Source organism: Cnephaeus nilssonii (assembly GCF_951640355.1).
Source record: "Cnephaeus nilssonii genome assembly, chromosome: X".
Lineage (NCBI taxonomy): Eukaryota > Metazoa > Chordata > Mammalia > Chiroptera > Vespertilionidae > Cnephaeus > Cnephaeus nilssonii.
In genome coordinates this window covers 50734820-50758860 of record NC_137071.1, presented here as the reverse complement: position 1 = coordinate 50758860, position 24041 = coordinate 50734820, and the positions used below count along the sequence as shown (strand labels likewise).

The window sequence follows — 24041 nt, the reverse complement described above, 5'->3', positions numbered from 1 at the left end:
TAATTGGAAGAAGTATGTCAGAAAAGGCCACATTTATATAAATGTTAGATTATACAAATCCATAAAAAATAGATTAGTGGTTCCCAGGGGCTGACGAATAAAAGAATGGTGGCAATGGTTAGTTGCTTCTAATGAGTATAAGGTTTCTTTTGGGTATGATGAAAATGTTCTAAAATTTATTGTGATGATTGGTTGCACAACTCTATATACTAAAAGCTGTTGAATTGTACACTTTAAAAGGGGGAATTGTTTGGTATATGAACATCAATAAAGTTTTTTTTAAATGTATTTCTTAATTGAGCTGTACCCATTGATGGCCAACTGCAGATTTTTAAGTAGTATCAAGTAGCAGTTCCTTCTGAAAAGTTGAAAAGGTAGCATAGAAAAGGCATTTGGATATCTCTTTCCCTTCAAGAGTGCAGTTTTGGGAGAACAGTAAAATCAGAAACTGGTTTGCAGAAAGTACGTATAGTTGGCCAATAAGTGGATAAATTTGGCACAGCTGAAAGGGGGAGGAGGAAATGGGTAACTTTTGACCTAAAGCAGTGGTTGGCAAACTCATTAGTCAATAGAGCCAAATATCAACAGTACAACGATTGAAATTTCTTTTGAGAGTCAAATTTTTTAAACTGAAACTTCTTCTAACGCCACTTCTTCAAAATAGACTCGCCCAGGCTGTGGTATTTTGTGGAAGAGCCACACTCAAGGGGCCAAAGAGCCGCATGTGGCTCGCGAGCCGCAGTTTGCCAACCACTGACCTAAAGGAACAGAATCAATAGGAAGACAGCGACTAAAGATGTAAGAAAGAGCTTAATAGTGATAGATGGCCCTTAGAGTGACAGGAAAGAGAATCTAGTGCTCAGGTGGCGAAGTTAGCCTCAAGGAAGAGGGGGACTATGAGAGAAGACATTTTCAGGTAAAGAAAAGTGGTAGAGGAAGGCATTTATTGCACATTCTTTCAACCAACTCGAGGCAGAAAATGTTTGATCTAGAAAATTAAACATCAAACTTTCTGCCTCTTACCTGACTGAGCTGGTCGCTGCTACATGTAATGAATCTGCAGTTACCTTTGGAGAGGGAGTGGAAATGAAGAGATGGCAATTTTTCACTTTTCTTTGATAGACCTTTATATTTGATTTTTTTTAGCCTGAAGAATATACTCATATATTTGTATTTTTTAAAAATTAGACTAGCCCTAACTGGTTTGGCTCAGTGGATAGAGCATCGGCCTGTGGACTGAAGGGTTCCAGGTTCGATTCCAGTCAAGGGCATGTACCTTGGTTGTGGGCACATCCCCAGTAGGGGGTGTGCAGAAGGCAGCTGATTGATGTTTCTCTCTCATCAATGTTTCTAACTCTCTATCCCTCTCCCTTCCTCTCTGTAAAAAAAAAAAAAATCAATAAGATATGTTTAAAAATTAGACTAGATATTACAAGAAATTGTTTACTAATTGGAGGTGAAGATAAGGATTGCCCAGCCACACAAGAGTGAGTGGCACATATCAGTCACTCAATAAATGTTTATGGCCATTTGTTGAATTGAAATTATAAATATAACCTGTAGAGGAAACAATTGATTTGGTTTCTCAGCTTTCTCCAGCAAAAGAGCAGAAAATTTTGACAGTGTGTTTTATCCAAGGGCTTAAGGATTGACAAGGCAAGAATGACAAAAGTGTGAGGGAATTAAGTATGTTAGTAGAAGTTTTTGAAATGACTAACCATTTTCTCCAAAATGAGTAGTGAAGTAAGTGAGGTAAAAAAAAAAAAATAGGCCTGTAGACTTTAAAAATAGCAGAAAGACTAGGAAAAAAGATTTATAATGAGACTAAAGAGACAAATCAATGGAGAAACATGGAAGTATAGAACATTGTATACAGAAAATATAGTTCAGAGTTCAGAGTCCTAGAAGTGGAGCAATTCCAAGTACTTCCTTACCAGGCCCCAAAGTGTGGCTATGCCTAGGCATAACCAAAGTGGAGTTCATGTGGACATCACTGTTCAAAAGGTGAAGAAACTGTGATGTCAGAGAATTAGAAGAGTTGGGTCTCACTAGTAAACCCATTGTTCAAACTAGTGTCTGATATTTAGTAGGCATTCAGTCAATGTTTGTTGAAGGAAGGAAGGAAGGAAGGAAGGAAGGAAGGAAGGAAGGAAGGAAGGAAGGAAGGAAGGAAGGAAGGAAGGAAGGAAGAAAAGGAGGGCAAGAGTCTTCTTCTCCTACTGGATCATAAGCTCCTTGGGTCTTACTTATTCCTATATTTCTAGTGCCTAGCATAGGGAAGAATAGGTGCTTGAATCAAGATTTTACTGAATGATGGCCATAAAAAAGGAAGGAAATCTTACCTTTTGTGACAGCATAGATAGACCTGGAGAGCATTATGCTAAGTGAAATAAGCCAGTCAGAGAAAGACAAATACCATATGATTTCACTTATATGTGGAACAAAATAAACTAACAAACAAAATAGAAATGGACTCACAGATACAGAGGACAGAATGACATCTGTCAGAGGGGAGGGGGGTTTGGGTGACAAAGGTGAAGGGATTAAGGAAAAAAAACCTTATTGACACAGACAGTAGTATGGTGATTACCAGAGGGAAAGAGAGAGTGGGGGAGGTAGAAAAGGGTAAAGGGAGGACTTGGCTTGGGATGGTGAACACATAATACAGTATATAGATGATGTATTATAGAATTGTACACATGAAACCTATTTAATTTTATTAACCAATGTCACCCCAATAAATTTAATAAAAAATAAAAAATGCAGGGGCAGGGAGGTTTTAGTGAGTGGATGGATATTGAATTGCAGGGAATGATGAGAAGAAAAGGGAGAGAGAAAAATTGTGAACCAGGTGCTAAAATCCTCAAGGGAGGTGAAAGAATACATTATAGATAGATAGATGATAGATAGATAGATAGATAGATAGATAGATAGATAGATAGATAAGTTTCATAATATTTGGGTAATGTAAGAAAGTGACATTGACCTCAAAAACAGAGATTGATGACAGGTAAGAATATTAGATTTGGAACTAGCAATAGAAAAAGGAATATTTCAATTTCTCTTTTCTCTTCCTGTGAATTCAGAAGGAATGCACATAGTGTGTTTTCTCCTTAGACACTCTCCCCTGACCCAATCTGTCACCAATCCCTCTCAGTTTTTTCCAAATTTTTCTTACCTTGCTTCCTGTTGCTCCTGTGCCTAGAATACTTCAATACCCTTTTTGCTAATCCCTCTGTCTCCAGATTTTCTCTCTCTTTGGACTTACATACAATAGCAAAAATCAAATTTTCTAATCATTCTTTTTCAGCAACATCAGTGCTTATCTCATACTTTTCCAGTGGCTCCCATTTGACTGTCAAACCAAATGAAAATTTCCAGTCTTGAATTTCTGTCCACCATATAGCTCTCTATAGTTGTCCTCATTTTCAGTTGCTTTAACATTTATACTGTATACAAAATATGCTACTTTTTTCAAATCTTCTAATTATCTTTTCTCTACCCATCTTAATCTTTTTTTCTTTATTGATTAAGGTATTACATATGTGTCCTTACCCCCCCCCCATTGCTCTCCAACCCCCCCACTGCACTCCCGTTCATGCCCTCAACCCCCTGGTGTCTATGTCCATTGGTTAGGCATATATGCATGCATACAAATCCTTTGGTTGATCTCTCCCCCTTACCCCCACCCTCCCCTGCCTTCCCTCTGAAGTTTGAGCATCTGATCGATGCTTCTCTGCCTCTGGATCTGTTTTTGTTCATCAGTTTATGTTGTTCATTATATTCCACAAATGAGTGAGATCATGTGATATTTATTGTTATCTGACTGACTTATTTCGCTTAGCATAATGCTCTCCAGTTCCATCCATGCTGTTGCAAATGGTAGGAGTTCCTTCCTTTTTATAGCAGCATAGTATTCCATTGTGTAGATGTACCACAGTTTTTTAATTCACTCCATACTGTCTCCCACCATCAGTGCACAAGGGTTCCTTTTTCTCCACATCCTCACCAGCACTTGTCATTTGTTGATTTGTTGATAATAGCCATTCTGACAGGTGTGAAATGGTACCACATTGTCATTTTGATTTGCATCATTCCGATGATTAGTGACTTTGAGCATATTTTCATATGCCTCTCGGCCTTCTTTATGTCCTCTTTCGAAAAGTAACTATTTAGGTCTGTTGCCCATTTTCTGATTGGGTTGTTTATCTTCTTTTTGTTAAGTTGTGTGAGTTCCCTGTAAATGTTGGAAATTAAACCCTTATCGGAGATAACATTGGCAAATATGTTCTCTCATGCAGTGGCTTTCTTATTGTTTCGTTGATGGTTTCTTTTTCTTTTTATTGTTAGTTTAATTTATTTGCAGCATGTATCCTTTGTTGGCCAGGATATGTTAATCTGGCATTATAATTCTCTCCCTATACATATTAAGCTGTTGTCATTTTTGCATTAGCATTTCTTTTTTTTGGGGGGGTGAGGGCATGAGTTGGTGGGGGGTAATGGGGGAATAAGGACATATGTAATACCTTAATCAATAAAGAAAAAATTATAAATAGAAAAATGATGGTTTCTATTTCTGTGCAGAAGCTTTTTATTTTGATGTAGTCCCATTTGTTTATTTTCTCTTTAGTTTCCATTGCCATTGGAGCTGTATCGGTGAAGCTATTACTTCAGCATATGTCTGAGATTTTGCTGCCTGTGGATTCCTCTAATATTTTTATGGTTTCCCATCTTACGTTTAAGTCCTTTATCCATTTTGAGTTTATTTTTGTGTATGGTGTAAGTTGGTGGTCTAGTTTCATATTTTTGCATGTATCTGTCCAAGAAAATTCTAGCAAATCAAATCCAGCATTACATCAGAAAGATAATACACAATGACCAAGTACGATTTATCCTCAGGGATACAAGGCTGGCACAATATCCACAAATCAATAAACGTGATGCATCACATAAACAAATTGAGAGATAAAAAATCACATAATCATATCAATTGATGCAGAAAAAGCATTTGACAAAGTCCAACACCCTTTCTTGATAAAAACCATCAGCAAAGTGGGAATAGAGGGATCATACTGCAACATAATAAAAGCTTTATATGACAAACCTGCAGCCAACATCATACTCAATGGGCAAAAACTAAAACCATTTCTCCTAAGAATAGGATGAGACAGGGATGCTCACTTTCACCACTCCTGTTCGTCATAGTACTGGAAGTGCTAGCCATAGCAATTAGACAAGAAGAAGAAATAAAAGGTAGCCAAATTGGGAAAGAAGACGTAAAACTGTCATTATTCGCAGATGACATGATATTGTACATAGAAAACCCTAAAGACTCCATCAAAAAATTATTAGACTTAATAAATGAATTCGGCAATGTAGAAGGATATAAAATTAATGCCCAGAAATCTATGGCTTTTTATACACCAATAGTGAACTTACAGAAAGAGAGATTTAAAAAACAATCCCATTTACCATTGCACCAAAAAAATTAACATACCTAGGAATAAACTGAACTAAGAAGGTAAAAGACCTGTGCTCAAAAAACTACAGGACACCGAAAAAAGAGATAGAGGAAGACATAAACAGATGGAAGAACATACCATGTTCATGGATTGGTAGAATTAACATCATTAAAATGTCCATACTGCCCAAAGCAATCTATAGATTCAATGTAATCCCCATTAAAATACCAACGGCATATTTCACAGACCTAGAACAAACTCTCCAAAAATTCATTTGGAAAAAAAAAAAAGACCCCGAATAGCTGCAGCAATCCTAAGAAGAACAAAGTAAGAGGGATCTCAATACCAGATATCAAGGTGTATTACAAAGTCACTGTTCTCAAAACTGCCTGGTAGTGGCACAAGAACAGACATATACACCAATGGAATAGAATAGAGAACCCAGAAATCGACCCAAACCACTATGCTCAATTGATATTTGACACAGGAGGCAAGTGCATACAATGGAGTCAAGACAGTCTAATCTTTTATTTACTTTCATTTCTAAATAATCATAGATTCACAGGAGGTTGCAAAGAAATGTACAAGGAAGTCTTGTGCACCTTTCCTCCATCCTCCTTCAATGTTGACATCTTGTACAATAATAGTACAATCAAGAAGTTGACATTGGTACAATCCATAGAGCTTATTCACTTTTCACCAGTTATATATGTTGTGTGTGTGTGTGTGTGTGTGTGTGTGTGTGTGTGTGTGTGTAGCTCTATGTGGCTTTGCATAGCCACAACTACTTCCACAATCAAAATACCGAACTCTACCATCACCACAAGACTCTGTCCTGCAACCACACCTATCCTTAACCTCTGGCAGCCACTAATGGTATACAAGTGGAATCATGCAATGTATATTTGGGGATTGACCTTTTTCACCCAGCATAATTCCCTTGAGACCCATCCAAGTTCTTTTACATGTGTCAGTAGTTTCTTTTTATTGAGCAATATTCCAATGATATGGATGTACCACAGTCTAACTATTCACTTGTTGAATTATATCTGAGTTGTTTCAAGTTTGGATTGTTATAAATAAAGCTTTTATGTACATTTATGTGCAAGTTCCTATATGAAAAAAAGTTTTCTCTTTAATAAATGTCCAAGAATCAATCGCTAAATCATATGGTAAGTCTACTTTTAGTTTTGATGGGAATAGCCAAAATATTTTCCAGAGTGGCTATATCATTTTACTTTATCATCCACAAGGTATGTGTGATATTGTTTTTCCCACATCCTAACAAGCAGTTGATGCTATTAGTATTTTTCATTTTAGCCATTTTGATATGTGGCTCATCATAGTTTTTCTGATCTTTTGAGACCTAAGTCAAGAGGTACCCCTGTAGAGGCTTTTCTAACATCATCTGTAAAAGTTGATTACTCTCTCCTCTATGCCATTTCTGCTATTTCATTCATCATTGTATTTTAAATATTTATTGACATAGTCTGACTCTTCCCTCTGTTCTGAGCCACATGAAGATAAGAACTGTGCCACATTCGTCTTTGTTCCTGCAACGTCTGGTACAGATTTATACTGGACACACAGAGGGTGCTCAGTTAATGTGTGCAAACTGAGGGAAAGAATGAATGAGAAAACCTTAGTCTTTCTTGCCTCCCATTCCTCTATATTACCTGTAAACCTTTTTTAGAAAAGAAATCATTCCTTCCACTTTGTCTCACAGCAGCAACTAATAAGGTGCTCTGTACTTGTAGATGCTCAATAAATGTTGACTCACTATTTAGATGCTTATCATTCCTCTGCACTCAAAAGAGATAAGCACATGAAAGAGAGTATAGGCCTGAGTATTCCTATATTGAGTAGCATAGGTCATAAGTTTTATAATATTCTTATAATCTCCACAATCACTCAATATTTGTCTGCATAGATGAAAAATCAAAACAAAACAGTCCTTTGAGTCAAAGAATGACTACAGCTGAGCACTTTTCAGTAGTTTCAATGCCTTTGTTACATATAAATTTAAGAGATCAGCATTTTATATCCCTGAATTCTTTGCAGTTTCAGAAGGATCTGGGATTTTTCTGTTTTTGCTGCACTGGTATAATTTGACATGTTGACTATGAAGGGGTATTAACCCCAGCATTTTTAATTACTTTTTTACTATGCTTTTTCTCAACTATGAAGTATGTTAATTTGCACATGTTTATATGTCTCTGTGAGTTACTCAGGCCCTTGAGTACTGGTATATGTTTTGTCTGGGAACTATATTATAAGCCCCTTGAGAGCAGGGATCTTATAACTCCTAGGAATGTATTCTGGACATTGTCAGTGTTCAATTAATGAGAATACTGGAAACCTGACTAAGATCATCTGTAACATTGACAACTTCCTTTTCTAATTTGAAAAAAAGTTGTTAGGTTGATTTGATAACATTGAATGATTCTACCCAAAATTATGCTAATTTCTACCCACTACAATTTCTTCTTTAGGCTGCTTTCAGATTTATAATTTTGCATCAGTTGTTGCAGTTTCCTTCCCTGTAATACTCCGGTTATGAATGAATTGGGGAGGGCTGCATTTCATAACCCAGAAGTTCTTTAGCATAATAAAAAGTAAGCTGATAATGTTTATACTTTCAAAGCATGTAATTCTTTTCACCAGCCCCCAGTGATAACTAGGTGATAAACTCAAAGTATGTTGACAATTATGAGAAATAATCCTTAATAATCAACTATATATGTCTTATTTTCCCAGATTGTAAAATGAAGTAATTGTGTACACTATGTACTATGACTGTTGAAGTTAAATTAATATGAAAGTTTCAAGGAAGTATGAGTTCTAAAACTCAGGACAAATTCAGTCCTTAGTGAGGGTGGAGTTAGATAGAATTTTTTGTATAAGTTGTTTTACAGAGGTATAATTTATATACAATCTGATTCACTCTTTTTAGATGGAAAGTGTGATGAGTTTGACAAGTTGGATTTTTTTCCTTCAGTATTTCCTGATTCACCTATATCTCCTACTGGCTCCACCATCATCACCACCTGTAGAGCAAAATAACCTATAATTTTCTGACATTTTATATTATATCTCTTTTCTACAGTGTACTAAAGGAGGTATATATGGCCTTTAATCCCAAAGCAGTGGTCTTACAGCTGGGAGCTGATACAATAGCTGGGGATCCCATGTGCTCCTTTAACATGACTCCAGTGGGAATTGGCAGGTGTCTTAAGTACATCCTTCAGTGGCAATTGGCAACACTCATTTTGGGAGGAGGTGAGTACAAAGGAAGGTCACCAGGAGAATTTGTTGACCTTCCTCCATATTTTATTTATTGACACTGAGGAAAACTTGACTTTCTTAGATTAGAGAATATCAACCTGCCGGTGGTCCAGAAGCCTGATTCAGTGAATTCTGCCACCTTTATAGTTTAGCATAAGGAAGTATTGATACACTTCTACTCAATTTGGTGTATGCATTGACTCCTTGGCACTCCGATAGAAAATGTTCAAAATGTTTAGGTTAAAGGTGACACCAGATCTTATTAAGAACTAGAGGCCTGGTGCATGAAAATCGTGCACTCAGGGGGGGTCCCCTCAGCCCGGATTGTGAGAGGGCACAGGCCAGGCCGAGGGACCCTCATCGGTGCAGGATTGGGGCTGGGGAGTGATGCAGGAAGTTGGCCAGCTGGGGAGGGACCACGGGAGGGCCTCAGGGCAGTCTGGCCCATCTTGCTCAGTCCTGATTGGCTGACCCCAGCAGCAAGCTAACCTACAGACCAGAGTGTCTTCCCCCTGGTGTCAGTGCACATCATAGCAAGCAGTTGAGCAGCCTTAACATATCATTAGCATATTATGCTTTGATTGGTTGAATGGCTGACCAGACGACTGGACAATTAGCATATTAGACTTTTATTAATAGGATAGAGAATGCTGACAGTGGATTTTGATCCATCTTCTCTCAGTGTAATCTTGACTCCCAATTCTAATAATAATGTTATAGAAACATACCACTAAAATTCTAATCCTACTCAAATATATGTAGTAAACACATGAATTCATTAAACCTAAGCTGAAATCAGGAATGACTTCTGCCCCCGCAACATACTAAAAATGCATGGATTTGTTACAATAAAGTAAAATTGAGAGATCTAAAGAGTCTATTGGACATTCTTGCCCTCAGTGTATACTGATGTTTTGTATTACTTAACCAACAGAAGCTGAGTTTGTTCAATAGAAACATTTACACGTCTGTGAACTACCTTTGAAGATGCCTTGCTTAGAATCTTCTATCTGTCTGGCAGAGTCTTTATTTTATTGGGTGAATGCATCAGTGTGTTAAAATAACATGGTCAAGTTAGGTTGAGCTTAAAATGTATGTATTATGGAACAGCTTATAGTTTGTGTTTCTGTCAGGCTGTTGTAAAAAACAAAATTAGAGGAACCATGTGAAGGCCTTATGAATGAGCATTCAATACAAATACACAAGCCTGGTCCTTTGGCAGCCTCAAACTCTAGAGGGATCAAAATTAAAGGTGCTTACAAGAGACAACCTCTTATAAAAAGCCAGAAAGAAATGTATTAACTTCAACTCAGAGAAAAGATAACATTGATAAGTGCTGTGTGGCATATAACTTTCCTTACAAGCATGAAGAATGTTTATTATGATAGAAGTATAGTTACAGGAAAAGAAAACAAAAGACCTTTCCACAACACATAACTGTGTAAATTCAACTTTTGTTTGAGGCTTCAACCTATACTTAGCATTTTTAAAGCCTCTTAGCTTCCTTAGTCCAAAGTTTTGGCTTTTGAAAAATGTGTATTCCTGAAAATGCCTGTGCATAAATGGAATTTTTAGAAATCATATTGTATGTACACTAGAGAGAACTATTACTTAAAAGCTATAGTGATTCTTTTTTGAAATAAAATAATCACTCCCAGTAAGTCAATCTTAGAAGTTTAGATTTTTCACATCAGGAGTATTTAAAGTAATACCTATACTATTTCACTTAAATGTTCAACCACCAATAATGCATAAACAATTAGGGGGGATGGCCAAAGCCTCAAGCTTCAGTGGACCTTATTGAGGCCAAAAGACATATTCCAAAAGCCCCCGCAACCCTGACCTTTCAAGGAGTAAAAAGGCTTAAGAAATGAGTGACCATATGTCTCTATTTATATATGTTATCCCAGTATAATTATTTTTTAATATATTTTTATTGATTTCAGAGAGGAAGAGAGAGATAGAGACATCAATGATGAGAGATAAACATTGATCAGCTGCCTCCTCTAAGTTCCACACTAGGGACTGAGCCCGCAACTTGGGCATGTGCCCTGACCAGGAATCGAACCGTGACCTTCTGGTTTATAGATCGACACTCAACCACTGAACCACGCCAGCTGGGCTGCAGTGTAATTGTTAATAGTATCCCCTTTTACCTTTAAAATTATACCATTTTGGATGATAACATTTATGATTACCTAACCTAAAATATACTAAATTCAATTTCCCTCAGGCTGCATTGAGGTTGGGAAATTATTCTATTTTATCCTTACACTTTTGGAATTTAGCTAAAGGCCAGTATTCTAATGCTCGCATGGTAGAACACATCTATTCAGAACAAAAATATTCTGATTGGTAGCCAGTAGATATGGCTTCTGGGTGACTGACAGGACCTGACAAGATGGGTCAGTGTCAATCAACAGTCCCTTTCTCAGCTCTTCTCTTTGATCTCTGCTACTAGGCCTGCATTTTGTGGAGAAAAGGAATGCTGATAATAAAATAAAGAAGTTTGTTTCTGTTAGCATTTTCCTTTTCTCTTCCCAGTATGTACCTAGAGCTACATCTGCCAATAGATTTAACATGCAAACCACATCCAGCAGTCATTTTATAGAATTGTTGCAAAATTCATCACAGTAACCTTCATGTTGGGTAGGTCATCTCAAGAGATTTAGGTTCCAGGGATTTCATTCTTGCAGATTACTCTTGATGGAATTGAGGAGCTTAGAGTCCTCAGGTGCATATTTGTTCTGAAACTAGAACGTTTTTAATCTCCATAGGCCTTGAACTTCCCAGTTCCACACTGTGCATGGTCTGACTTGGTTTACTGAAATCTGACTACCGGGTGGTTTAAAAATATAAGGGTATGTTTTGGTGAAATTCTGCAAGTTGAAATTGTCTTTTTAGCCCTTTTATTAAAACATTTTTCTCTCCTTCCTTACCCTTCTTCCCTCTCCTGCTGTTTTGTGACTATTCTTTCCTAACTTCACAATTCTTGGTGGAGACAGGAGGCTATAACCTTGTCAACATGGCTCGATGCTGGACATACTTGACCGGGGTCATCCTAGGGAAAACACTATCCTCTGAGATCCCAGATCATGAGGTAAGTAAGGCTCTGACAAGTCCTCTCTTCTTTAAGGGGAAGAGCTGAGTCATTCCACCTAATCAAAATCACATCCTCACTACTCAATACTGTTTTGTTGAGAGACACTCTAATAACAATAACATACTGTCTTGGCAGAATAGTGGACTCTTGTTCCAAAATATCTAAGACCTTCTTCCTTTTTTACAAGAGATCTCAAAGGCCAACCAACTTTAATTTCTCAATTAATTACAGAGACTGTGGGACAGGGTCACCTGTTCACACAAAGAACTCTTTGGAATATGTGTATATTTTCATCCCTAACCTCAAAAAAGAAGTGGCAGTTTTCTAAATGTATAAGCTTGGATCTCATCTATCTTTAAAAAGTCCCATAGGCAGTATGTCCCACCTATGTTCTTTGGTGGTAGTCCTAATGTGTCAATTTTCTTTGGCTAATACAAAATTTAAGAAATACAGATCACCACAAAGACAGGTTTTGGTGCTTTTCCAGTGATTAGTGGCACACAGAGTTTGGGGTAGGACCATTCAAAATGTGAACTATGTCATTTGAACCCTCACCATTTTCTTTAATCATGAGTTGAGCTTTACATTTTCCATAGCAAAATGCCTGCTCTAGTTTTTGCAAAACAGGTTGATAGAAAGCTATCTGGAACCTGTGAGTGTGCTGACAATCCTTTACCCAAAGGTGTATCCCTTCTTTTCCCACCTACATCCATACCTGGCAGGAAGCATGTTATCACAGATCAGGATGTGTAGCTGCAGGCCTTAGACTGTGTGACTTTATAATAATGAATCCACTTTCTCAAGCCAATTCCCAAGGTGTAGAGACAGTACTTTGGTTATAACATTTTGATTCCTCCCAAATACAGAAGCTGTGCACTTGGGAGCATTATGTTTTTGAAAGTTAGTATTATTGTTTTAAAAAATTAGAAATAAACTAATTTTCTTCTAACAAGAGATGAGGTATAAAATGTATCTCAAGGAAAAAAACAAACCTCAGTATGTCTAGAATACAAATAGAAGGCAAGCTATAATTTGAGACAATTTGCTGGTGTCAGGGTTAATAGAAGTTTCTTTCCTTAACTTACCTTTATTCCATACTTGGAAGCTTTATGAAATATCAAGGTAAGCAAACAAATGTAATCATTGTTATTGCTGTGGGGATATCTCATATTGCATTATAATTTAAAGCACTGAGACTTTAAGAACTGATCAGGTTTTGTCAAAAAATAATTTTAAGCATATAGAAGCCTGAATTGAGAATGTGTTCTGTTCCTAGGAAACAATATAAATCCACAGAGTCATCTGTCTTAAAAGGTTTATGACATTTTAATAAAGATGAATACTGCCTCTGGTATATGGAAAAGCAATGTGCCTCAATAGGTGTAGGTTTGGCATTATAGATAGACATTCCCTGTCTTTATACTGACATATTCTGCCAGATTAAATGAGATCTAATGTATGCCAAGTGCCTAGCACAGTTCTTGGAACATAATAGGCACCTTTGACATCTAAATTTTCTCCTTCCCCTTTGTATGCTCCTAACAACTTCTTATAATCAGACATTTATGACTTTGTGATTCATAAATTAACCCAAACTTTTTTTTGAATCCCTTCTATAATATCCTTCTGGTATTAGAGATGTGAGTCATCCAAGAAGGAAGAAAGAAAAAAATTGAAATGACAGCCTTCCAAGTTTAATAAGATAATATTTTCATGAAAATTGCCAAACATAGACTCTACAGCATGAAGGCATAAATAAGTTTTGTGCCACAATACACAGTTGCACACAAATATGCTTGTGGTCCTCTGTAATCAGATAAACAAATGGTAGATAAAAAAAATTTATTGAGAGAGAAAGAGAGAGGAGCCAAGTTGGCAGCGGAGTTGAACGGCTGATCTGTTGCCTCGCATGGCAGTTTCGGAAATACAACTAAAAGATGGACTGGTGAGCGCGGCGACTCCTGCTCGCGTCTCCCCAGGCCGGGCGGCTGCTCCTCTCAGTCAGCACCTCAGCTGGGGCCATGGGCTCGTGGGCGGCCGCGGCAGCTACTGTGGTGGCGGCCGCGGAATGGGCGCAGTGGCTCTCGGTGAAGGAAGAGACCATCTTTCTGCAGGACGGGCCCATCCACGTCACCGACCTGGCTGAGCTTCCCAGTGAGATCCTCGGGGCCCCGGTGGCCGCCGACACCGACTTAGAGGATTTTTAGGACTTCCCATCTTACATTCAAGTCCTTTAGCCATTTTGAGAGAGGAGAACCAAGAAGGCAGCAAAGTTAAACAAAGGAACTTCGCCGCGCACAGCAATTTCAAGGATACAACTGGAGAACAGAGCATCTGCCACCCAGAACCACAGGAGAGCTGGCTGAATGGTGGATTTACAGCTAAGAGGGAAGAGGAAAGAGCGAACTCGGAGGGGATAAGGTGCGGAGGCGCGTGGGTCGGGCTGGTGGCAGGGGAAGGGTCTTGCGGCTTTTTTTTCCAACCCTAGGGGAGATTAGCTCCCCATCACCCTGAAATCCAGCTTCTGGGGACTCGCGGGAGACCCAGATGCCTGCGGGGAGAGGCTGGACTCTCGGCCTTCGTGTCGGAGAGTGGGAGTAATTTCCTTGCGGAGGTGCGCCCAGCAATCAGTGTTTGCTGCGCTGGAGTGCGGAACGAGGGGGCTTAGAAACGTGGAAAGCAGAAAAAGAAGACTTGCAGCCATTGCGGTTCGCCACGCCATGGCCTGGTGGCGCCCTGAGACCCCGCCCCGCCCTGAGACCCACCCCGCCCTGGGACCCTCCCCGCACGTTTTGCAGGCCCACCTGGGCTGCTCCAAGCAGTGGCTTTTGCATGTGGGTGGCCTGCCCTGTGGCAGCTTGACCAGATGAACTGCGGTTCTAGTTGGACTGCTCCAGGGCCGCTCAGACAGGAGGAGGAAACTGCAGTTTTTGCTGTAATTCCTGCTGAGTGGCCTCAGGCAGTAGCTGACCTACACTCCATTGGAGACCCAGAAACGAGGGCATCTAGTGGTCGGTGTGAGATGACACCAGATTTCAACCACTCACATAAGGGACTCATTCAAGAGGCAGACTCAGTGAGCGCCAAAGCCTTGCTGCAACAAGACCCGGCCCATAAATGTGTCTCCTGCACAGCAACTCCTCCTTTATAGACACAGAGGGTCCTCACAGCCAATTGGCCTGGAGGACAATTCCTCCCAGTGACACCAACAACAATCAAGACTTAACTACGCAAAGGAGGACCAAGATGGAGGCATAGGGCGGAAGCCTGATTGTTGCCTACCACAACAATTTTGAGACTACGACGGGAGAGCAGAGCAGACACCATTCAGAATCACTGGAGGGCTGGCTGAGCAGATGCTCTACAACTAGAATAAAAGAGAGGGGTACTCGGGATGATGCTGATGCCGGTGAGCCAAAGATCACACTTTAAGAACTACGGCTCAGGCGACACAATGGCGGCCTGGAACGTGCTCGGCGCAGTTCCCCCGGCGGTCTCCGGCTGAGGGGACGGCTCCACTCACTGCCGAGCACGGACAGACGAGCCCCTGGGAGACATGGGGCGGGAGACTCCGCACTTGCTGACCTCTGAGTCCTTCAAGAATCTCAACGCCCCGGAAGCGGCCAGGTGCGCACGCTCGGCGACCGGCCATCGCTGCAGACCCAAGGGCCGACACAGCGACCCCGGACCAGCCCGCCACCGTGCAACGGGCACACCGGAGCTTCACCAAGCCCGCCGCCCAACGAGTTCTGCGGCAGCCGCCCTGGAGCTCTGAGAAAATGGCTGAAGGAATTGCTGAGAGTGAATTGACCAACAGGAATTGGGATCAAGAAAACGAAACCCCGCTGGGTCCCGGGTCCGGGTGAGGCCGCGCGCCCCTGGGTCCGGGTGAGGCTGCATCCCGGGTCCGGGCGAGGCCACATGCCCCTGGATCCGGGTAAGGCCGCACGCCCCTGGGTCCCGGTGAGGCTGGGTCCCGGGTCTGGGTGGGGCCGCCACCCTGGGTCCGGGTGAGGCTATGCGCCCCTAGGTCCGGGTGAGGCTGGATCCTGGGTCCAGGTGGGGCCATGTGCCCCTGGACCCGGGTGAGGCCATGGGACCCTGGGTCCGGGTGAGGCCACGCGCCTCTGGGTCCGGGTGAAGCTGTATCCCGGGTCCAGGTGAGGCCGTGTGCCCCTGGATCCAGGAGAGGCTGGGTCCCGGGTCCGGGTGAGGCCTCTTGCACCTGGGTCCGGGTGAGGCCACGCGCCCCTGGGTCTGGGAGAGGCCACGCGCCCCTGGGTCCGGGTGAGGCCACACGCCCCTGGGTCCGGGTAAGGCCACGCGCCCCTGGGTCTGGGTGAAGCTGGATCCTGGGTCCAGGTGGGGCCGTGCGCCCCTGGACCCGGGTGAGGCCATGGGACCCTGGGTCTGGGAGAGGCCACGTGCCCCTGGGTCCGGGTGAGGCCACGCGCCCCTGGGTCTGGGAGAGGCCATGAGCCCCTGGGACTGGGTGAGGCCACACGACCCTGGGTCCGGGTGAGGCCACGTGCCCCTGGGTCCAGGTGAAGCTGGATCCCGAGTCCGGGTGAGGCCATACGCCCCTGGGTCCAGGAGAGGCTGGGTCCCGGGTCCGGGCGAGGCTGCGTGCCCCTGGGCTCGGGTGTGGTCACACGCCCCTGGGTCTAGGTGAGGCCTCATGCCCCTGGGTCTGGGTAAGGCTGGGTCCCAGGTCCGGGTGAGACCGCGCCCCTGGGTCCGGGTGAGGCCATGTGCCCCTGGATCCGGGTGAGGCCACACGCCCCTGGGTCCGGGTGAGGCCACGCGCCCCTGGGTCGGGGTGAAGCCGGATCCCGGGTCCGGGTGAGGCCGTGTGCCCCTGGATCCAGGTGAGGCTGGGTCCCAGGCCCGGGTGAGGCCGCGCGCCCCTGGGTCTGGGAGAGGCCACGCGCCCCTGGGTCCGGGTGAGGCCATGCGCCCCTGGGTCCGGGTGAGGCCGTGTGCCCCTGGATCCGGGTGAGGCTGGGTCCCGGGCCCGGGTGAGGCCATGCACCCCTGGGTCCGGGTGAGGCCACGCGCCCCTGGGTCCGGGTGAAGCTGGATCCTGGGTCCGGGTGAGGCCGTGTGCCCCTGCATCCGGGTGAGGCTGGGTCCTGGGTCCGGGTGAGGCCTCGCGCACCTGGGTCCGGGTGAGGCCACGCACCCCTGGGTCCAGGTGAGACCACGTGCTCCTGGATCCGGGTGAAGCTGCATCCCGGGTCCGAGTGAGGCCATGTGCCACTGGATCCGGGTGAGGCCATGCGCCCCTGGGTCCGGGTGAAGCGGGATCCTGGGTCCGCGTGAGGCCGTGTGCCCCTGGATCCGGGTGAGGCCGCGCGCACCTGGGTCTGGGAGAGGCCACGCGCCCCTGGGTCCGGGTGAGGCCATGCACCCCTTGGTCCGGGTGAGGCCATGCGCCCCTGGGTCCGGGTGAAGCTGGATCCTGGGTCCAGGTGAGGCCATGTGCCCCTGGATCTGGGTGAGGCTGGGTCCCGGGCCTGGGTGAGGCCACGCACCCCTGGGTCCGGGTGAGGCTGGATCCCGGGTCCGGGTGAGGCCATGTGCCCCTGGATCCGGGTGAGGCTGGGTCCCAGGTCCGGGTGAGGCCGCGCGCACCTGGGTCCCGGTGAGGCCATGCACCCCTGGGTCCGAGTGAAGCTGGATCCTGGGTTCGGGTGAGGTCGTGTGCCCCTGGATCCGGGTGAGGCTGCGTCCCGGGTCCAGGTGAGGCCGCGCGCACTTGGGTCGGGGTGAGGCCACACGCCCCTGGGTCCGCGTTAAACTGGATCCCGGGTCTGGGTGAGGCCGTGTGCCCCTGGATCTGGGTGAGGCTGGGTCCCGGGTCCGGGTGAGGCCGCACTCACCTGGGTCCAGGTGAGGCCACGTGCCCCCTGGGTCCGGGTGAGGCCACGTGCCCCTGAGTCCGGGTGAAGCCGTGCCCCTGGGTCCGGCCGAGACCAAACCAGAGGGAGTCGGACCTGCATTACCACCATTTGTCCACCATCCAGAGCTGAGGGGTCAGGCCGACATGTACACATAAGGAACTGGTGGACATTGATATTGGGTCTCAAAAGAACTGTTGGTCCAGAAAGAAACTCACTACAGACTGATTCATTTGCCTGTCAGCATAGCTATTATTGCTCGTCTCACATTCGGTTCTTATAAGTATATCTCTAGTGACACATGATCTCGCTCATCTAGGGGAAATGATGAACAACATAGACTGATGAACAAGAACAGAACCAGAAACAAGGAGGCATCGATCAGACTATCGGGCCTCAGTGGGAGGATAGGGGAGGGCCGGGGGAGGGGGGAGAGATCAACCAAAGTACTTGTGTGCATGCATATGAATGTTTAAGTTCAACACGGGGTTGGGGCATCCTTGGGGAGGGTTGTGGGATGGGAATGGGGGGATGAGGACAAATATGTGACACCTTAATCAATAAAGAAATTAAAAATATATATATTGATAAGGAAAAGGTTAAATCTTGGGCATCAGCAAAAATCACAATAGAGAACAAATGGTTAGAAATATTTCATCATTTTGAAACAAACCATGTTCCATACAATAATGCACTAAAAATTGTGGAATACACGCTGTCCTTACCAGGGACTAATGCTGCGACTGAACGCGTTTTTTCTACGGTAAATAAAGTGTGGACATCAGAAAAAAAAAATTATTGAGCACCCATTGTTGAAAGATGCAGACTCAAAGACCGTGTCCCCTACCTCAAGCATCAGGGAAGGTGGGCAGTATAAGTGCTGGGGTAATATATAGATAACACAAATAATTATATTGCAGAGCAGAATAAGAACCACAAGGCAGTAGGAACAATGGCTATGGAGATGTGCTTCAAATATAAACAGGATACAGAGGAGTGTACAAAATACCCTGCCCTCCAGGGGCTGAAAATATAATTGACAAATATAGTCACTGACAAGGTCAAGACAGTGTAGCAGTCAACCACAGTCGAGCTGACTCCCTCACTGTCTTCACTCTCATTCTTGGGCTTGTGTTCTGTATCCTTGGATAATAATCTTCCTCCTCTTCCAAATGCTTTACCCCCACCTCTCTACTATCTTCCTAGGTCCAGCTTCAAGTCCTATGCCTTTAATAATCCCTTACCTAAATATACCAAAACCCTTTCAGCTCTTTCTTCACATTTGTTTGTTAAATGTTTCATCATTCATTTAACAAATATTCCTTGGGCCCCTACTACTTGCCAGGCCCTATTCAGACCTAGATTCAGAGATACAAAGACTGACAAGATAGCCAGGCCAGTGTAGGTCAGTGGTTGAGTATCAACCCATGAACCAAGAGGTCTCTGATTTTGTTGGGGTGCATGCCCGAGTTGCAGGCTCGATCCCTGGTGTGGGGTGTGCAAGAGGTAGCCAATTGATGTTGATGTTTCTCTCTCATTGATATTTCTATCTCTCTTTCCCTTCCTCTCTCTATCTCTCAATATCAGTAAAAACATATTTTTAAAGACTAACAAACCCAGTACCCTCAAATATTTCATCATCTAATATAGGCAACCGAATAATATGCTCAAATCCAGGTCAGATGAGGAGCATAGGGGAAATGTTTCATCAAAACTTTGAAACAAAAAACTTTGAACTGAATCTTGGACGTTGACTGGGAGTTTGCCAGGTGAAGAAGTGGAAAAGGCATTCTAGGCAAGGGGAACAGAGATTGGAAAGAACCTGGTGCTTCATGGTTCTGGCCCAGGTGTCTTTACCATAGAAAAAAATCCCAAAGGTGACATGGGTTCCTATATAAAATCGCCAGTGCATGGCTAATTTAGCAAATCATCTCTTCCGTGTAAAGAGGCTTAAGGCCTATTATATATCAGAATCTTCTGTAATCCAGTAATACTATTTGGATCCTATGTTCTAAAAAAGAGTACAGCAGTTATATCATGTACATATCAGCTATATGTATATGCCTGAATCATGTAGGTTTATAAACAAAATTTAGTGAAAAATACTTAGCCAGCCACTTTTGATAGACTGTTAGATAAACTATACCTCATTCATACCAGGGAATATATGTAGCCATTGAAAAAAATTTATTTATATCCTATATAATAAAAGGCTAATATGCAAATAGACTGAATAGTGGAACAACCGAACAACTGGTCACTATGACATGTGCTGACCACCAGGGGTACACGCGGAACATGGCGGGTGTCCGCCGCAGCAGGATGGTGGAGCAGGTGAGTGGGGGTGCCAGACCAAGGTGGTGTGCCAGTTGTTGTCATTGGGACAAGCCTCTGGTGGTTACTGAAAATTCTTTGCTCCTGCACACCGCGTTCCCACTGGCACTCACACCTGCTGCCAGTGCTGGCCCCACTCGCACCACCCGCTGCTGGCACCTGGAGCCAGCCCTGATCACTCAGCACCACCAGCGGGTGTGAGCAGCGGCTGCCAACCCCAATCACCCCTCAGGGCTTCTCCACCTCCCCCTGCTTTTGAGGGACAATCAAGCAGCCACCACTCGCACCTGCTGCCAGCACTGGCCCCGCTCGTACCTGCTGCTGGCACCGGAGACCACACTCGCACTAATTGCTGGTGCCAGTCATGCTCACACTGCAGCTGGTGCTGGAGCCTCTGCTTGCACCCTCGCCCTGCGCTGGTCCCAATCGCTCGGTGCCGTCAGCGGGTGTGAGCAAGTGGCTGGCACTGTCAGCGTGTGGGAGCGCCGGAGTGGGGCTGCAGGCAGACAGGGAACTGGGAGCTGTGGTGGGAGGGGCCAGGAGGGGATGGAGGATGGGCTGAGACCCACACCTGTGCCCATTGTAGCCTCGTGGCCCACAGTTCCTTTCAAGGCGCACAAATTTGTGCACTGGGCCCCTAGTACAAATATATGCTTACAGGGCAATCTATAGATTACTCTGAATCTATAGCTTGATTTGTGAAAAAATAACATTTTAACAATATTTAATCTTTCAATCCATGAATTTGCTATGCCTTTTCATTTACTTAAGAGTTTAATTTCAATTTTTAATTTATACTTTTCAGCAAACAGGTCATATACAAATTTTATTAAGTGTATTTCTAAGTATTTTATGTTTTGATGTTATTATAATTGGTATTCTAAATTTCAATTTCCAGTTGTTTGTTGCTAGAATATAGAAGTTCAATTGGTTTTTTTATATTCATCTTGAATAATGTAACATTGCTAAACTCATTAGCACTAGCAGCTTTTTCGTAGATTCCTTAGCATGTTCGATGTATACAAACATGTTATCAGTGAATAAAGAGAGTTTTACTTATTCTTTTACAATCTTCATGCCTTTTATTTATTTATATTTCTTGCCTTATTATACTGGTTGGGACCTCCAAAGTAATGTTGAGTAAAAGTGATGAGAGTGAGAATCCTTGTCTTTTTCCCATTCAAAGGGAAAGCACTTAATTTTTCACTATGAAGTGTGATGTTAGCTGTAGGGTTTTTAAAAATAAATGTCCTTTATTAGATTGAGAAAGTTCCTTTCTATTCCTAATTTACTGAGAATTATTCTCACAAATGAGTGTTGGATTTTGTCAAATGCTTTTTCTTTCTTTTTTTAAAAATAACTCTTTATTGTTCAGATTATTACAGATGTTCCTCCTTTTTCCCCCCATAGCTCCCCTCCACCCGATCCCCCCCGACCCCATACCCTTAACCCCCACCACTGTCCTCATCCATAGGTGTAAGATTTTTGTCCATTCTCTTCCCAAACCCCTCACACCCTTTTCCCCCCGAGAATTGTCAGTCCACTCCCTTTCTATGCCTCTGATTCTATTATATTCACCAGTTTATTCTGTTCATCAGATTTTTTATTGACTTGATTTTTAGATTCACTTGTTGATAGATATGTATTTGTTGTCACTTTGTTGTTCATAATTTTTACCTTTACCTTTTTATTCTTCTTCTTCTACTTAAAGAATACGCTCAGCATTTCATATAATACTGGTTTGGTGGTGATGAACTCCTTTAGCTTTTTCTTGTCTGTGAAGCTCTTTATCTGACCTTCAATTCAGAATGATAGCTTTGCTGGGCAGAGTAATCTTGGTTGTAGGTTCTTGCTATTCATCACTTGGAATATTTCTTGCGACTCCCGTCTGGCCTGCATAGTTTCTGTTGATAAATCAGCTGACAATCATATGGGTACTCCCTTCTAGCTAACTAACTTTTTCTCTTGCTGCTTTTCATATTCTCTCTTTGTCTTTTGCCCTTGGCATTTTAATTATGATGTGTCTTGATGTGGTCCTCTTTGGATTCCTCTTGTTTGGGGTTTTCTGCACTTCCTGGACTTGTAAGTCTATTTCTTTCACCAGGTAGGGAAAGTTTTCTGTCATTATTTCTTCAAATAGGTTTTCAATATCTTGCTCTCTCTCTTCTTCTGACACCCCCATAATTCGGATGTTAGTACACTTGAAGTTGTCCCAGAGGCTCCTTACACTATCTTCATATTTTTGGATTCTTTTTTCTTTTTGTTTTTCTGGTTGGGTGTTTTTTGCTTCCTCATATTTCAAATCTTTGGTTTGCTTCTTGGGGTCCTTTGGTCTACTGTTGAATTTCTGTATATTATTCTTTATTTCAGACAGTGTATGCTTAATTTCAGACTGGTCCTTTTCCATTTTTTTGGCATTCTCATTAAGATCATTAAAGGTCTCACTAAGTTCTTCGGAGGTTTCTAGAAGATTCTTGAGTAACCTTGTAACTGTGGTTTTGAACTCTATATCCAGTAGTTTGCTTTCCTCCTTTTCTTTCATTCATGGCATGTTTCTTTTTCTCCACATTTTGTCTGCTTCCCTGTGCTGATAGAGTGGCTTTGTGTGGTAGGTGACCTATTGGGCCCAGTGGCTCAGCCTCCCCAATAACCTGAGGTGGACACTCTTGGTGCACCCCTTTGTAGGCTGGGTGCACAGTGTTGTTGTAGTTAAGCCTTGATTGCTGTTGGTATACTGGGAGGAATTGACCTCCAGGCCAATTGGCTGTGAGGGCCTGCTGTGTCTATAATGGAAGAACTGCTGTGCTGGAGACACCTTTATGGGGCAGGACTTGCTTCAGTGGGGCTTTGGTGCTCACTGAGTCTGCCTCTTGAGTGTGTCACTTATGGATGTGAGGAGCTAAAATCTGGTATCATCTCACACTGACCACTAGGTATACTGGCTCCTGGATCTCCAAGGAGGTGCAAGTCAGCTACTGCCTGAGGCCACCCAGCAGGAGCTACAGCGAGATCTGCAGATTTCTCCTCTTTGTTTGGGGTTTGGAAGTTTTGGAGCTGTCTGACCCAGCTGCAGTTTGTTAGGTTAAGCTGTGAAAGGGCAGGCCATTCATATGCAAAAGCCCCTGCCCACAGTTTGGGTGGGTTTTTAAATTGGGTGGGGTGGGGTCTCAAGGAATCACCAGGGTGTAGCAAACAGCAATGGCTGCCAGTCAGCTTTCTCTGTGTCTCCGTGTCTCTGCATCCCGCACCCCAGTGCAATAAACAATGATTCCTACAAGCGCCTCTACAAGAAAGCCACCCTCACTTTCTGACTCGATGGCAGACAGTCCAGCTTCTCCCCATAGGAGTCTGGTTCCCCAGAGTCTCACCAGAAACTGGAGTTCAGAGCAGTCATGAGCTTGTATCTCCTTTCCGATTGAAAAAAACAGCGCACCCAGTTACCAGCCCAATTCGCACGCCTCCGTACCTCTGCTTTTCCATGCCTCTGCATGTCCTGCCCAGTCTCAATGTGTTTTTTTCTTTCCTTCTAGTTGTAGAATTTCTACCCAGCCAGCTTTTCTGTGATTCTGGGTGATAGTCGTTTTGTCTTTTAGTTGTAGTTTTGGTGTGGTTGTGAGAGGCAGCACATACAGGTGTATACCTTATGCCACCATCTTGGTTTCTCAAATGCTTTTTCTTCATCTATTGAAATGATCTTATGGTGTCCTCTTATTCTGTTAATATAATAAATTGCATTAATTTTTTGCTTTATTTTAATGTTAAATTAACCTTGCATTTCTAGGATAAACTCTACTTGGCCATGGTATATTTTCCTTTTTATATATTGCTGGATTTAGTTTGTTGAAATTTTGTTAAGGAATTCTGTGTTGGTGAGGGATGTTGACCTGTTGTTTTCTTTTCTTGTAATGTCTTTGGTTTTAATCAGGGCAATGCTGATCTTATAAAATGACTTGGGAA

General features: G+C 43.3%; 1 protein-coding gene across 3 annotated transcripts in view; it reads left to right on the top strand.

The window, feature by feature from the left end:
* Window positions 1–24041, top strand: part of HDAC8 (histone deacetylase 8) — a 234888-nt gene that overhangs the window by 187459 nt on the left and 23388 nt on the right. For 2 of the 3 annotated variants that reach the window (XM_079765340.1, XM_079765341.1), the window contains exons 8-9: window positions 8569–8741; window positions 11753–11847. In XM_079765340.1, coding sequence (XP_079621466.1) covers window positions 8569–8741; window positions 11753–11847 — 268 coding nt within the window. Of the gene's footprint in view, window positions 1–8568; window positions 8742–11752; window positions 11848–13486; window positions 14248–24041 lie in introns of those variants that run through there. The other variant, XM_079765339.1, reaches the window with a different exon arrangement.